Source organism: Pollachius pollachius (genome assembly GCF_949987615.1).
Source record: "Pollachius pollachius genome assembly, chromosome: 4".
NCBI classification, from domain to species: Eukaryota; Metazoa; Chordata; class Actinopteri; order Gadiformes; family Gadidae; genus Pollachius; species Pollachius pollachius.
The window spans coordinates 7550390-7564029 of NC_136937.1; the positions used below are offsets into that span (position 1 = coordinate 7550390).

The 13640-nt window shown below is 43.8% G+C and overlaps 2 protein-coding genes across 2 annotated transcripts; one reads left to right on the plus strand and one right to left on the minus strand.

Annotated features, from left to right (window-relative positions):
- Window positions 1–301: 301 nt before the first annotated feature.
- On the minus strand, window positions 302–3982 carry LOC307075290 (caspase-7-like). Its single transcript, XM_079735839.1, has 4 exons — window positions 3504–3982; window positions 2482–2645; window positions 2252–2384; window positions 302–1300 (listed from the first exon to the last, which is right to left on the minus strand). The coding sequence occupies exons 1-4, from the start codon at window positions 3724–3726 to the stop codon at window positions 969–971; spliced, it is 852 nt and encodes a 283-aa protein (XP_079591965.1). The 5' UTR covers window positions 3727–3982; the 3' UTR covers window positions 302–968.
- A 637-nt stretch (window positions 3983–4619) lies between these two features.
- dusp11 (dual specificity phosphatase 11 (RNA/RNP complex 1-interacting)) lies at window positions 4620–9910 on the plus strand. Its single transcript, XM_079735740.1, has 9 exons — window positions 4620–4978; window positions 5059–5134; window positions 5524–5655; window positions 6010–6133; window positions 7105–7165; window positions 7254–7300; window positions 7685–7760; window positions 8046–8207; window positions 8729–9910. Exons 1-9 carry the CDS (start codon window positions 4941–4943, stop codon window positions 9186–9188), a joined length of 1176 nt encoding a protein of 391 aa, XP_079591866.1. The 5' UTR covers window positions 4620–4940; the 3' UTR covers window positions 9189–9910.
- Window positions 9911–13640: the final 3730 nt, after the last annotated feature.

Here is a 13640-nt window from a genome sequence, read left to right on the forward strand (position 1 = left end):
GGAAGGCTGTGTGGTTTTTTTCAAGTGGTTTTTAATGTTGTTCAATGGCAAAGTTCCAACTGTGGCAAATGGGTGTTTCACTTCCAATGAAACACGCAGACAGATATGTGATCTAAGGCATCTGAAGACAGCTCAAGGCGTTAAGCTACATGGTGGGCAGGAAACACACACACACACACACACACACACACACACACACACACACACACACACACACACACACGATAGCCTCTCAAGTCACGCCCCATCTGCATAATGAATCAAAGTGAAACTCAACTCTATTGGACCTATTTATTGCAAGTTAACTCTTGTGAACCTATTTATTGCTGGTTGAAGTCCACACAACATTGAGATGATAAACCAACAGGGTGCATATTACACTTAATTACATTGATATGGAGCACAGAACCCTTTCAACCCTATGCATTGCACTCCTTGAAGCACAAACATATCACTTGTGTACATATAGGTGTTACACTGACACCGAGTCTTGTCAGATATGCTGGCTATAGTTTCTATTGAAGTACACAAGGAGGAGGCTCTAGTTGGCTTCGGCAAACATCAGGTCTTCTATCTGTTTGAGTAGCAATGGCCACGCACCTTCACAAACATTAAAGGTCAGGCAGAGTACATCAATCTCCCAATATGCAAACACAGGCCTGCAAATGTACGCACCCAGTTCGTTCTCTACTGCTATATCATGATTTTGGACTCGTTTTTAATAAGCAAAACATAAGCAAAACCTCAAAACTTCCCTTGTCATGGCCCAGATGGTTATGGGTTATTTTAAGTCAAACATTGTTTATTCAGGAGGATTGCTTTCAAAAGGAGGTTTGAAACCTTTACACACACTTGTACCCATTGAACTACACAGATCGCTTCCTCCAGCACCATGTTTGGTCAAAACTAATACGAAGCAAACACATGCCCTGTTCACCCAGATTTGACTTTCCCCACTAGAATTTAAATCAGAAATGCTTTATTTGAAATGTGCTGGAGTACAGGAACTCATGTTTTTTGGCGGGTTTTCCTCGCGAAGCAAACGTCGTCTTCATCGCATTGAGTGCATCCGAGTTCCGGGCGAAGGGGAACACTTCTCTGGTGAGTCGCGTGAGGAAGCACGGCATCTCCTTCTTCCCGCCCAGGGCGCGGCCCCGGGCCTGGAAGGTGTAGGCCACGCGGTGGCAGAGCCGGGTGAGCAGGCGCGTGATCTCCAACTCTCGACCCCCCTCCTCCTCAAGGAGGCAACAGAGGGTCTGCAGGAACACTGCACCGCCGAAACCTGTGATGGCCGCGTAACCTGGGCACACCGAGAGGAAGGCGCACACACAGATTAACGCACAGGCTGGCCTAGGCCCCACGTCTGCAAGGGGCCCTGGATTGGCCAGAATATTTTCAATTTTACTTAAAATAAAATAAAAAACTATTGACCCCTATTGGCCCATAAGAAAAATATAAGAAAACGAAGCAGCTGATTGGTTAGATGTGTGGGCCATGTCATGTGGCCTGTCCAATTTGTTGTAAATTAATACGTTGCGGCTACTGAGACAGCATAGTGGCAAAGCGTGATCAGGAAGGGGGCCTCACACGAAAAGTAGCCTAGGGGCCAATGACCACCTTGATCCGCCATTGCACACACGCAAACGAATTTACATCCGTTTGGTCTCTGCCTTATTAAACAACACAATAACCTTAGGACCACATATTTGCAGGGCTAACACCAGTTCTGACTAGTTTCTTCTTCAACACACCGAGTTGTCAACACAGCACTGTATGAAGTTGTATGGGTCTGAGTCAGAACTTGTAGGTGTGGCATCTGTACCATACCTGAGGTACTTTGTGTGAACAAGAAACCTATAATCACACGTCTTGCCTTGTTGTTGTGTGTGTACTGTACGGATGTGCATGGTTTCGGCAGGTGCTGAAGAGTGCACATCGGTTTACCCAATATCTCTTAATAAACTAACCACGTGTTAAACCTCAACCACTCTCCCAGTCATACCTAGACCCGAAACCCCGATAACAGAGGAGGCAAAATGACGCTTCATCAACAGACACACACATACACATAGATAGATAGATAGATAGATAGATAGATAGATAAATAGATAGATAGATAGATAGATAGATAGATAGATAGATAGATAGATAGATATATTCATTCATTCATTCATTCATTCATTCATTCAATCATTCACTAATTTATATCCATAAGATATGGATGTATGTTCTTATTTGCACCAAAAGTTACCTGGCGGGGTGGCGTATATCACGGCCGTATCCACGGGAACAGACAGAGACTGTGAGAATGCGTTCTCCTCGGTGTCATCACTCATGGCTGAGTCCACCTGTACGCCTTCATCCAACTCCCCTCCCCTGCACGCCTTGGGCCAACACGAGGAAAGGAATTTCAATTAAACTATGATTAACGACGACAGAACAACACGCTATGTGCTGTGAGTCTGCTCGACTGCTATTCACCTGCACGAAGAAGAGCTTCGTCTTGTTTGTCAAGCAGGGGCTGTCAAAGAAGCTGAAAACACGTGCAAGTCGAACCGGCTCTCCGTCCGCGCCGAAGACACAGCCTTCCTCCCCGTGCGACGACAGTACGGCCAGGAAGCAGTCTCTAACGGGCGCCTGGCTCGCTGTGGAGTAGTAGAGCGTGAGAACATCCTGGTGATGAAATACTTTTAACTTTGCATACTTTAATACATGTCATTCGTCGTTAGTCAAGGAAGGCAAACAAAGGGGGGCACGGGCCGCACGGCCAAGGCCGCCTTAATGCAAAGGCTTACCTGGGCTGAAGCCCCAGGGCCTACGACGATCAGGGGGCCTATCATGAGCTGCAGTAAATGTTTTTTTTATTTTCTCTTTTTTTTTTAATACTGGCTCATGATAGGCCCCCCGATCCCCCCCCCCCCCCCCCCCCCCACGACAGGATTTCTCGTGAGCACAAATCAAATGATGTATGAGTTTGAACAGCGTGTACTCAGCACAGAGTAGGCTACAATGGGCTCGTCCAGACTCGCCAAGGAGTGGCACAGAATAATTGAAAACAATAAGTTATTTTTCTATTTTCTTATTTAGAAGCCAGATTAGTAGATATACCCGATAGTATAGCGTTTATTTGACGGTTTGTTTTAGTTTCTTAATTTTTTTTGTAGTTATTTTTTTTTAACATGTGTGCCAACCCCCCCCCCCCCCAACCCCTCCCCCCCGCCCACCTCATTATTATCATATGTAATAAAACAGATTTGACTATAATCTGATCGAAACATAGCTACAGACTACAACACAAAACACAACTGATCAAATATGCGGTGTCACGAAGGTTATTTATTTAGTGTATTTTACCCAAATCATTAAATTATTAACACAATGCATGTTTCAATGCTGTTTTACCCTTTATATAGGCTTTGATGTGAAACACACTGACGCTGCATATGGGTCAGCACCTTTATGCATGCTGTATTTTACATTTAAGACAGTTAAGTCAGACTTACCTTCCCGGAACACTTGGTAGATCTCCACAGCGCTCAGGTCTTCCTCTATCGTCACCTTGAAGCCTAGTTTGCTGAGGATGCAATGAAGCCGTTTGGTGTCTGCTTTTGTCCCGGGTCTCCGATCCATGTCGACCCCATGATCGAACTTGCTTACTGAGACTATCACCGCCCTGTTGACCTCAGCAATACCACTACCAGCCGTGACATTCCTTAACCCTTCCATGTTGAATGAAAAGATTCACAATTCTAAACCAATCCGACAACCGTTAATGATGTGTCTTCTGTTGTGCAACTCCGCTTCTGACAGACCTTGAACTTTAGTTGATACAGATGAAAAATCCTGGCTCGGAAGGAAGCAATAGTTTTCGTCTCACAGAGGTCCTAGCCTACTTGAGATGCCAGGCAAATGAACAGACATGGTGTGTCCACGCAGTCTAAGTGAGGAGGTAGGAGATAAAGCCTACATCCTGTGCACGAGATGGTTTACTGAACAGCTGCAAAGGTGACTATACCTGTGTAACCATATTTGGACACATCCTCCTCTCTGAATATGACCACATGCGTCTTATGTCATAATGTTCTTTCCTTTTGTTTTTTCCGGACACACCTGAATATATATCTTTGTATTTAAATGTACATCACATTCAGTCTTTTGGTAGCCAAATCCTTCTTTATTATGCGTCGTAATACTTCATTTAATGGCAATACCCTCCCCCATATTTAAAAAACATTTTGTACTTTGACAACGTTTTTGTACAACATTTTTTGTATGAATGGTTCAGGTAGGTTCATATAAAACTGTTAATTCATTGTAAAATAGTATTTTTTTCTGAAGGAGAAAACATATAGTTAAACGTTTTCCTTTATAATTACTCTTTTTATATGTTTTTAATAACTTTGTTTTTTTATCTTGCATTTTCTTGTATGGGAGATACTTATGATAAATAATATCTCTTTTCAAATTGGCAGAACTTTAAAAACCAGCTGTGCATTTCCATACAAAAGCATCAGCTCATACAATTGTCCACCAGGTGGCAGAGCAGCCGCCGGTGAAACGTCATCCGAAAGCGACGACAATAAAGCAGCGATGATGCGAACGTGTTGGTTAGTAGAAGTGGCAGGAGTCTTATTTACGCTACGGGGCGGTAGGGGTCCCTTTTTTTAAAAAAATAATTGTAGCGTAGCCTGTAGCCAGACAGCTTAAGACATAACTTTGGGTTATTTATGGGCGTATTATGAGGGTTGTCAGGATTCGGGACTAAGTCAGCTTAATGTTTATATCAGTTTCTAGGGAACTAGTGTGCAGAGTGGCTGTTAGCAGTGAGCTTTATTCCAGTTGCTTCTAGGTTTTAATGCTGTTTTAGTTCAGGTTGATTGAGGAGAAAGTGTATCAGAAAGTGAGCAAAAGAAGAACGTAGAGTAGGAAATAAGTTGAATATGCCTCCTAACAAGAATAGAAACGGAATACCTGACAGGTGAGCAGACTGGACATCTTCTGGAGTATTAAATCACTTATTCACGTAATTAATGGTTGATTGATATATAATCCAAACAGATGGCTGTACTACCAAAGTGTAGGGAAACGAATACCTGGGACACGCTTCATTTCCTTCAAAGTCCCGTTAAAACAGGTGAGCTAAGGTGTCTTTCTTCCTAAGTACGAGTGACCACACTTTAAATCAAGGAGGACTATTCGCATTCTGCATGGGGCTTGGGAGGTTTTGGTTTCATTTACACTGAAGCATTACTTGGAACACATAACTACGTGAACTTTAGTACTTCTCAAAATACCACAGTTAATAATCCCTAATTTAAAGGGATTATTAACTGTTTCGTGTTTCCCGAAATTAGTTTTTAAAACAATTGTATTGGTTGTCTTCCTACCTACCACGTGTGCGCCAAAATGAATACAACAATTGATGCGTGGATGTTCGAGACCGTGTTATTTTACTCCTTAATATACTTCTTATCATCAGCCCTATGAAAGTGACCTCATGAAAATACATGTCTTTCTGTTTAGGCCCTCACTCGCAGTCTCCCTCAGTCTAAAGTCTTTGGTCCATGGGACCTGCTGGATACATTGACGAAACGGAAGGAAGAACTGGGTCTGATGATAGACCTGACCTTCACCACGCGCTACTATAAGTTAGAGGTACACACACACCACACATGCTTGTTTCCAAAGTGGCTTACTTGTCTAGATACACAGTATTTTGGGGGTTAGGGCATCTTGGTCAGGGCTGCCTACCAGTAAACTGTGGTTCAAACTTTCCAGCGGGGACATAACACCATAACCCACACACATACACACAACCATTTTGCCGAACTAAATGACTTGTAAAAGAAGTGCATGTGTTGAGGTCTGCGTGTGTGTGGACCTGTGTTGCTCAACCGCTTGGCGGTCAGCGATAACGATTTTGATCGTCTTTTGTACCGTAAGACGGATTGTATTGAAGCATCTACCAAACTGTAAATATATATATATTTATACATCATTCATATTCAGGATATCCCAGAATCCCTGCTGTGGGTGAAGATCTTCACCGCGGGCCATGCGGTTCCCGGCGATGCAACGATACTGAACTTCAAACAGGTGGTGAACAGCTTTCTGCAGGACAACAAGGACAACGGTAGGATCAGTGCTGCACTGACACGATCAGCGGCCGTAAAGCTTGGGTGAAAGCGAGTGAATGAATTTGTTTTGATTGAGATAGCCATGTACCTACTGTTTGACAATGGTGATGTAGAGACCAATGCGTACGACATTTGCTCATGATTTGTATTCCAATTCCTGGTCTTTCAAATGAAACTAACCAAAGTTTTCAAGGTTGTTTGTTGGTCCAGCTTATGATACTTTAGGCGAAAACAAGCCAAAAAGCTTTCTTGTGTCTTTAGTCGGTGTTATCCGTTATCTACTGAGTTATTAGTTCAAAGCATTTTTTTCTAAGCCATTTGCTCATCACTCTAGAGCAGAGGTTTTTAAAGTGTCAGGGAGAATCAGAAACTGTGACAGAAATGCAGAAATAGTCCACTATTAATTAACAATTAAACACAATTCAATTGTGTTATGGATCAATTTCAATTAATTTGTGATAAGGGGGGATTATTTAGAAACACTTATTGGTAATCTCAAGCCATCATATAGTGTACCCTTCTGGGACCATAACGTATGAAATCGTCTGCTACAATAAATATAAATGCTTGACTGCCGAAACACAACAAAGTTCAAGCTCATAGATGCTAGGGACCCTGTTCTAGACAGATAATACTAGTGAGCCTGCTCTGGACAGATAATGCTAGAGCCTACTTTAGACATAATCTTTTCTCATTTCATAGAAATACACTTTTAGAATTATTTTAAACTCTTTATCGCCCACACACTTTTACAATTTGTTTTGACTTCAAGTTGAACTGTTTTGATAAACTGACACAATCATTTTTAACTTCACATTTTACACTTATTTTTATTACCCATGGTTAACAAAGTTTTACATTTCTACAGCTGTCATCTTTTTGGGTATGTCTGTGAACTCTGAAAATAAAATTGTCAAAGCTTATTGAAGCGATAACTAATTCTAAAGCAAACGACATTCCCTTACAGATAAGCTGATCGGAGTCCATTGTACCCACGGGCTCAATCGTACTGGCTATCTCGTCTGTAGGTGAGTAGAGTCAACGTGAGCTCCAACTCAAACAACAGTTTGTTCCATCGGTTGCCTGGACGATAACACTCTTACCGTTGGCCCGCAGGTATCTCATAGACGTGGACGGGGTCGATCCGAAAAAGGCCATTGAACGTGAGTCGGACGTTGTTGCAGACGAAACACATGTATTGGTGATAGAGACACTGAAATTAATAGAAAGTAGTGAATATATTATGTATATTTATGGTAGCCATATATATGATAGGTGATACAGCCAACCATGTATGCAAAATAAAGGGTTTTGATCTGTTTTTGCAGTAGGCCGAATGCCACACGACGAAAAATAATTAAAATGTTTTAGGGGTAGAAATAAACCGTACTGTGACCCAAGCTCTGTAGTTGGCAGACCCTTGAATGCCTAAAAAGTATTTCCCCAAATTCCCCGAATTGTCTTCAAGTCACTTCCGTGGTGAAAGACTGCATTCCGTTGGTGGAAGGTTTGGCCGCTGTTGGTTGAAATGCTTTTTGGCCTCCTAGTGTTCAACTCATCCAGGGGCCACGCCATAGAGAGGGACAACTATCTTCAGGACCTGAAGGCGGGGCCCAAGAGGAGGTGCTGACCACACGTTCAACACGTCTGTCCGCTTCGTCTGGTGTTGAGATGATAGTTGTTCATACTTGTCATATCATCAAACATGATCTATAAAGAATGAATGTATATGTGTTATTATTAGTACTTTTTAAATTGTGATTATTTATTTTTTGATTAATGTATTTTGTTCAGTAGTAGTTCAGTGTTATTTATATAAATCTAATTCAATATAATACTTTTTTTCACTTACATTTGTGTTGTATCAGTATATTTCATATTCAACTTCTTTGTATATTGTTTCCACAGCAACACTTTAATGAAGGAGTGTAAACAGGAAATGCAGAGAGGCCGTGCCTTGAGTCGGCCATCTTCAAGCCACGCTGACAACAGGGAGGACCTCAGGGAGGACTACAGAGAGGACCACAGAAAGGACTGGCACTCGCACAGCGACGATCGCTACTCCCACGGGTAAAGGAACACAGCACGGCAGTTGGCCGGCATCAGCCAGCTAGAACTCTGTACACCAGCATACACTGTGTTTATACTCCCTGAACAGTTGTATCTATTTAAAGGGGACATATTGTACCACCAGGTGTGAGTGTGATTAGCCGTTACAAGCCTTTTTGAAAATGTGCAGGTTCTGACATCACAGGTGGGCGTGTCCCCCTGTGGTGCATGAGGGGTAGATGAGCAACGTTTGCTACAGTCCGTAGGGAAGGCTGGTAGACTGATGTATCCAGCACACATCTAGGCTGACACGCCCGCCTGTGATTGTTATTAAAAAGCTTTCTCCACAGAGAGAAAGGTTTTCTCCACCTTTATGGTGTGCCAGACATTTATGGCTTGCTTTAGATCACGGTGTAAATTCTGTCAGACTTTGTACAAGGACAATGTAACATGAATAACATTGTATTTTGCCGTTTGAATGTTACGAAGCGGTGGCCCCAATTCATAACATTACCATTTCTGTGCCTCTCCCGCCTCTCCAGAGGGCGGAGCCAAGGGTCCCACAATTGGTCTCCGCGAGACCACTGCCCGCCCCCTCAGCTCGCCCGCGCCCGCTTGCCCGCACCCTACGAGGCCCCCACACCCCCGTCCCGCTGGAGCCCTCACCAGCCCGAGGCCCCGTCCCGCTGGGGCCCGGCCAATCCCCCGGCCCACTCCCACCCCAGGGCCTGGGCCGGGCGGGGGGAGGCGTTCCACATGGAGCACAGCAGCCGACCCAGAGGCTTCCAGCCCGAGCCTGCCTGGACCCCCACCTCCCACCACAGCGCCAGGAGTGGCAGAGACCAGTGGGACCAGCGGGACCAGCGGCACACCGCGGCCTCCGGGTCCCAGTACTCAGGCCGGACACGCCCCCCCCGCCCCCAAGAGTCGGACCGGGGCTTTTATTTTGACGACGCTACCTCCAGTAGACAGACGGTGTTCTACAGGGACAACTACCGTTGACCACCTCCTGGGGGCGCGCGATCGTTGCCTTTTTAAAGGTCGGCCGAAAGGCGGCTACATGAAGTGACTCGAGGACAGTACTGGTTTGAGCAAATGTTTGACAAGACATTGACAGTGTTATGGATTTCGGGGAAATACTTAGGCTTTTAAGGGTCTGCCGATTACAGAGCTTGGGTCACACTATGGTTTATTTCTCCTGCCCCTAAAACATTTAAACATTTTGTCATCATGTGGCAATAGGCCAAGATCAACAGATCAAAACCCCTTATTTTGCATAGATGGCTCTATCACCTATCGTATATATGGCTACCATAAATATATATATATATAATGTATCCACTACTTTCTACTAATTACAGTGTTGCCTTTATAACATTCTAATAATAATTTCTCATTATAATATAAAGTGGGTTTCCAAGGTCAGCCATGTTTTCGCACCCATCTGCACAGTGAAGAACACTACTGAAACACAACAGAAGGGGGCGGTAATGAGGTTGCGTCACACCCCACTTTCTTTTAAAGAAAAAAGACAAATCTTGAACTTGGATTTGATTGTTTTTATTATAGAAATGTTTTCTGCCTCATTTTTTGTAATGCTTGCCATTTATAGTGACATGAAATGTTATTGGACTGTTTCTACGCTTGGTGTTTCAGCCATGTGTGCTTTGTATTGCAGGCCTATTGATCAATTGACCTCAGTCAATAAAGGCTTTTGAGGTGAAGATGTGCGCCTATGTTTGTCTTATTGTACACATAGTAGCGTGGGTAGCCCTTGAAAGTAGTATAATGGAGATTCAGAAATATTGTTATATCCTTACAACGCAAACGTCAGCCTTTAGAAATATCAATCTTATAACGGGTGTGGTTTAACTCGAATGTAAAGAATGTTCTCCTTGTAAACGTAATTTAAAGTCCCATAGAGGCAATAACGTTATTTTCTCGTTATTTTACGTTGAAGGTCTGTCCGTCTGTCTGCCTCTCTCTAGTCCAGGTACAGAAACACCGCCCGCCTGTCTGTCTGTAGTACACGTCTGTCTAGTACATTCAGAGACCTCACTCATGGTCTGTTTGTCGTTCTCTCTTCGTGCTATGTCTGTGGCAGAATAATAATAAAAAAGAACACAAACTGAATAAGTAAAATGTACTTTTATATGCAATGTTAAAGGCAAGGCTAGGCAACTTTATTTATATAGCACTTTTCATACCCAAGGCAGACTCAAAGTGCTTCACATATAAACATTGTCATAAAATAATAAGTAAAAGAAAACATATGTAAAAAAATGAGTAAAATAGATTAATAGATAAACATTTTAGAAAGTGCAATGTATTTAAGATCAGATCAGCAGACTCTGGTACCCACGTCGGGACTCCAACCCGACCTAAAGGAACTTGGTCCTTTCTCTTGGACTCCAACCCGGACAGAACTCGGGTCTCAAACCCTTATCCTTTCAACATCTCTCTGGTATCAGATCATGTATCCCTCTGGTAAAAATAGAAAAGAAAGGCAAAGTATTTTACAAAAAAAGCATTTTAGAAAGTGCAATGTATTTACGATTTAGCAGAAAGCTAAAGCAAATATAAAAGTGAATATTATATTCTGCTTGTCTCTGTGGGGGTGTTTGAGGGGTTATCATTAAATGTGATGTGTAACCTGAAATGTGCTAAATGTCATTCTTCTCGTCTGTGTTCAGAGTTCAGCGGAGACATCTTGCTGGAAGCCCGAAGGTCATGAATGTGTAACACATACACACACACACACACACACACACACACACACACACACACACACACACACACACACACACACACACACGTACACAAAAGCGAGCAGTATTCCTCTTTAGATTTGTGTCCCGGATGTTTCTTAGGCAATAACCATATTTCAAAACGAGTCTTCTTATTGTAAATAGTAGTAGTCATTGTTAATGTTTATCTAACAAACACTGCACCCAAAACCTCCCAATATCCGCAACGCAAAAAAAATCAATTATTATCAATTATACTTTTTTGAAACCGCTAGATTGATTAAAGATTATTTAATGACATTATTTCGTTGAGGTAATAATATACTTCCCAGTGGTGCAGTTTATTTCTCTGGGTATACTGTGATGATAACATAATAATGGTAACTTGAACCAAATAAAAGTTGATGGTGCTGTAATACCGCAGTCAGCCAGTAGGGAGCACTGTTGACACGTACCTGTCAGCAGGAACGGGTCGGAAAACCATCATCCAATCGCAGTTGGAACGCAGTCGATAAACTCACAGGGGCCGTGCATGTGCTTACTCATGGGAACAACACATATATCATACAAGACACCACTAAGTGGTAGAAAAGAGTCAGATTTGAGCAATTACATCCGATAATGGCTAAATCTGCCATGCGAACTGATTCACAATCGATTTACTGAAAGCGTTTTTTAAACAAATGCTTAAAGGCTCCGTTTGGCCAGCCCTTCTAAACAGGATATATTTGAAACGCTTCAGGAGTCAAGACGCATCCGACTTGTTACCTATTTTCGCACAATGCAATCAGGACAGGCTCGCTCGGCAAGTGAATATGAATCATTGGATTTACACTGATTAAAAATTCAGCTCTACGTCCTCTGTCTGTTTTGCTCGCCTTTTTTTAAAAAAAATTGGTGTCTTTTCTGGGCTACCCATTGCTGTGCGGTTGGCTGGCTGGCTGACTGGCACCGAGCTGGCCTGGCAGACGTCAGTTGTTCTTTTCAATCCATTAAGGGGGAAACCACAAACCAATCACGTTGTAAGCTTTACAATATCATCATATTGAAACGGAATCAATACAGCAAAATCAATCAGGTCACAATCTCCTTCCTTCAATCACTCCCCATCACTTTTTATTTTTCTCTCCCACCCCTCTCTTCTCTTTTTCTCGTTTGACAGATGCAATGAATGGATGAGTGTGTGACGGAGAGAGGCAGGTATGCTGAAGTCACTCCCAGCTGTGATGATTGGCCGACGTTGACAGGTGCTCTGCTGCACGCTGTGAAACAGTGAATGTGTTTGTGTGTTTGCCCTTGTGTGTGTGTGTGTGTGTGTGTGTGTGTGTGTGTGTGTGTGTGTGTGTGTGTGTGTATGTGTGTGTGTGTGCCTACATTCATGTGCGAAAGTGAAACGGGGTGTAAGGCTAGACCGGTGAAGCCGTCTGCTTTCATTATGGCCACACAGTTCTGTGTTGAATAGCTGCCATATATCCGTGGTGGGTCTCTACCTATATCTCCAGTAGTCTAAAGGCTCTCGCTATGGTTCTGCGTCGACGCGACGCAACGCAAAGACCACGCAGGCGCTTCGATACAGTCATGAGCCTGTTTTGGTTCTGCGTCGGGTTTAAGTGAGTGAACCAATCTCAGCCCTTGCTGCTGCGTCGCCTCAACCCAAGGTTACACTTTTTGGGAGGCGCACGTCAGGCCCTTGTGGTGGACGCAAGGAGGGTTGCGCAAGGACGTAATGGGTCCGTAAACCCCCTTGCGTTGCGTCGACGTGGATCCATAATCAGCCCTTAAGCCTTAACGTCTCACCTCACCACCGTCAGGGCTACGACCGACCAACGAGGAAGACCCTGCCTCGTCCTTCCCGCGACGTCTCCTGGCTTCGCTCGGACCTGAATTCTGCACGGAGCACTGGATTCCAAGTGAGACTATAGTTGATGCGGTCCACTCTGTCTGTTAATCAACCAGATGCCCGCGGCTGCGTACCTGGCAAGCCCCTTGACGCAGACTAGAATTTTCCATATCTCTCCATCTCCATTGAATATAGTGATTGCATATTATTTGCTTGTAATCGTTCTGAAGGAGACGGAGAAGTGTGTGTGTGTGTGTGTGTGTGTGTGTGTGTGTGTGTGTGTGTGTGTGTGTGGCGGTGTTGATAAGCATTCTAAAGGCTGACACTGACTGAACACAGGAAGGAATTATTCATGAGCTGTCGCTGAATCTACCCAGTATGGGACATACATTATTGAAATTACAATGTCATATATTCAGTTATTATAACTGTTAGTAGCTCCGTTCCGTGTGTTATTGTAACACACACACACACACACGCGCACACACACACGCACACACACACACACACACACACACACACACACACACACACACACACACACACACACACACACACACACACACACACACACACACACACACCCGCCACACACCAACCACACACAATTACCAGGGTGAGACTCGGGCCTGTGGGGTTTCTCATCTGTATTCATTGGTGTTTAAAACAGGAGAATATCGTGTGTGTTTAAACGGCAACCCTAACAGGACCGTCCGCTCAGGGGCCCCCCTGGATGTCTCTCCCAATAGGAGGGCCCTGTGTAATTTGCTCCTAGTGTGTTGAGGGGAAGTCCATGTCAAAGTCAACCCGCTGCTCAAACCCGGGTTTGAGCAGCGGTGTTGTATTTACATTGAATGCCCGCACATG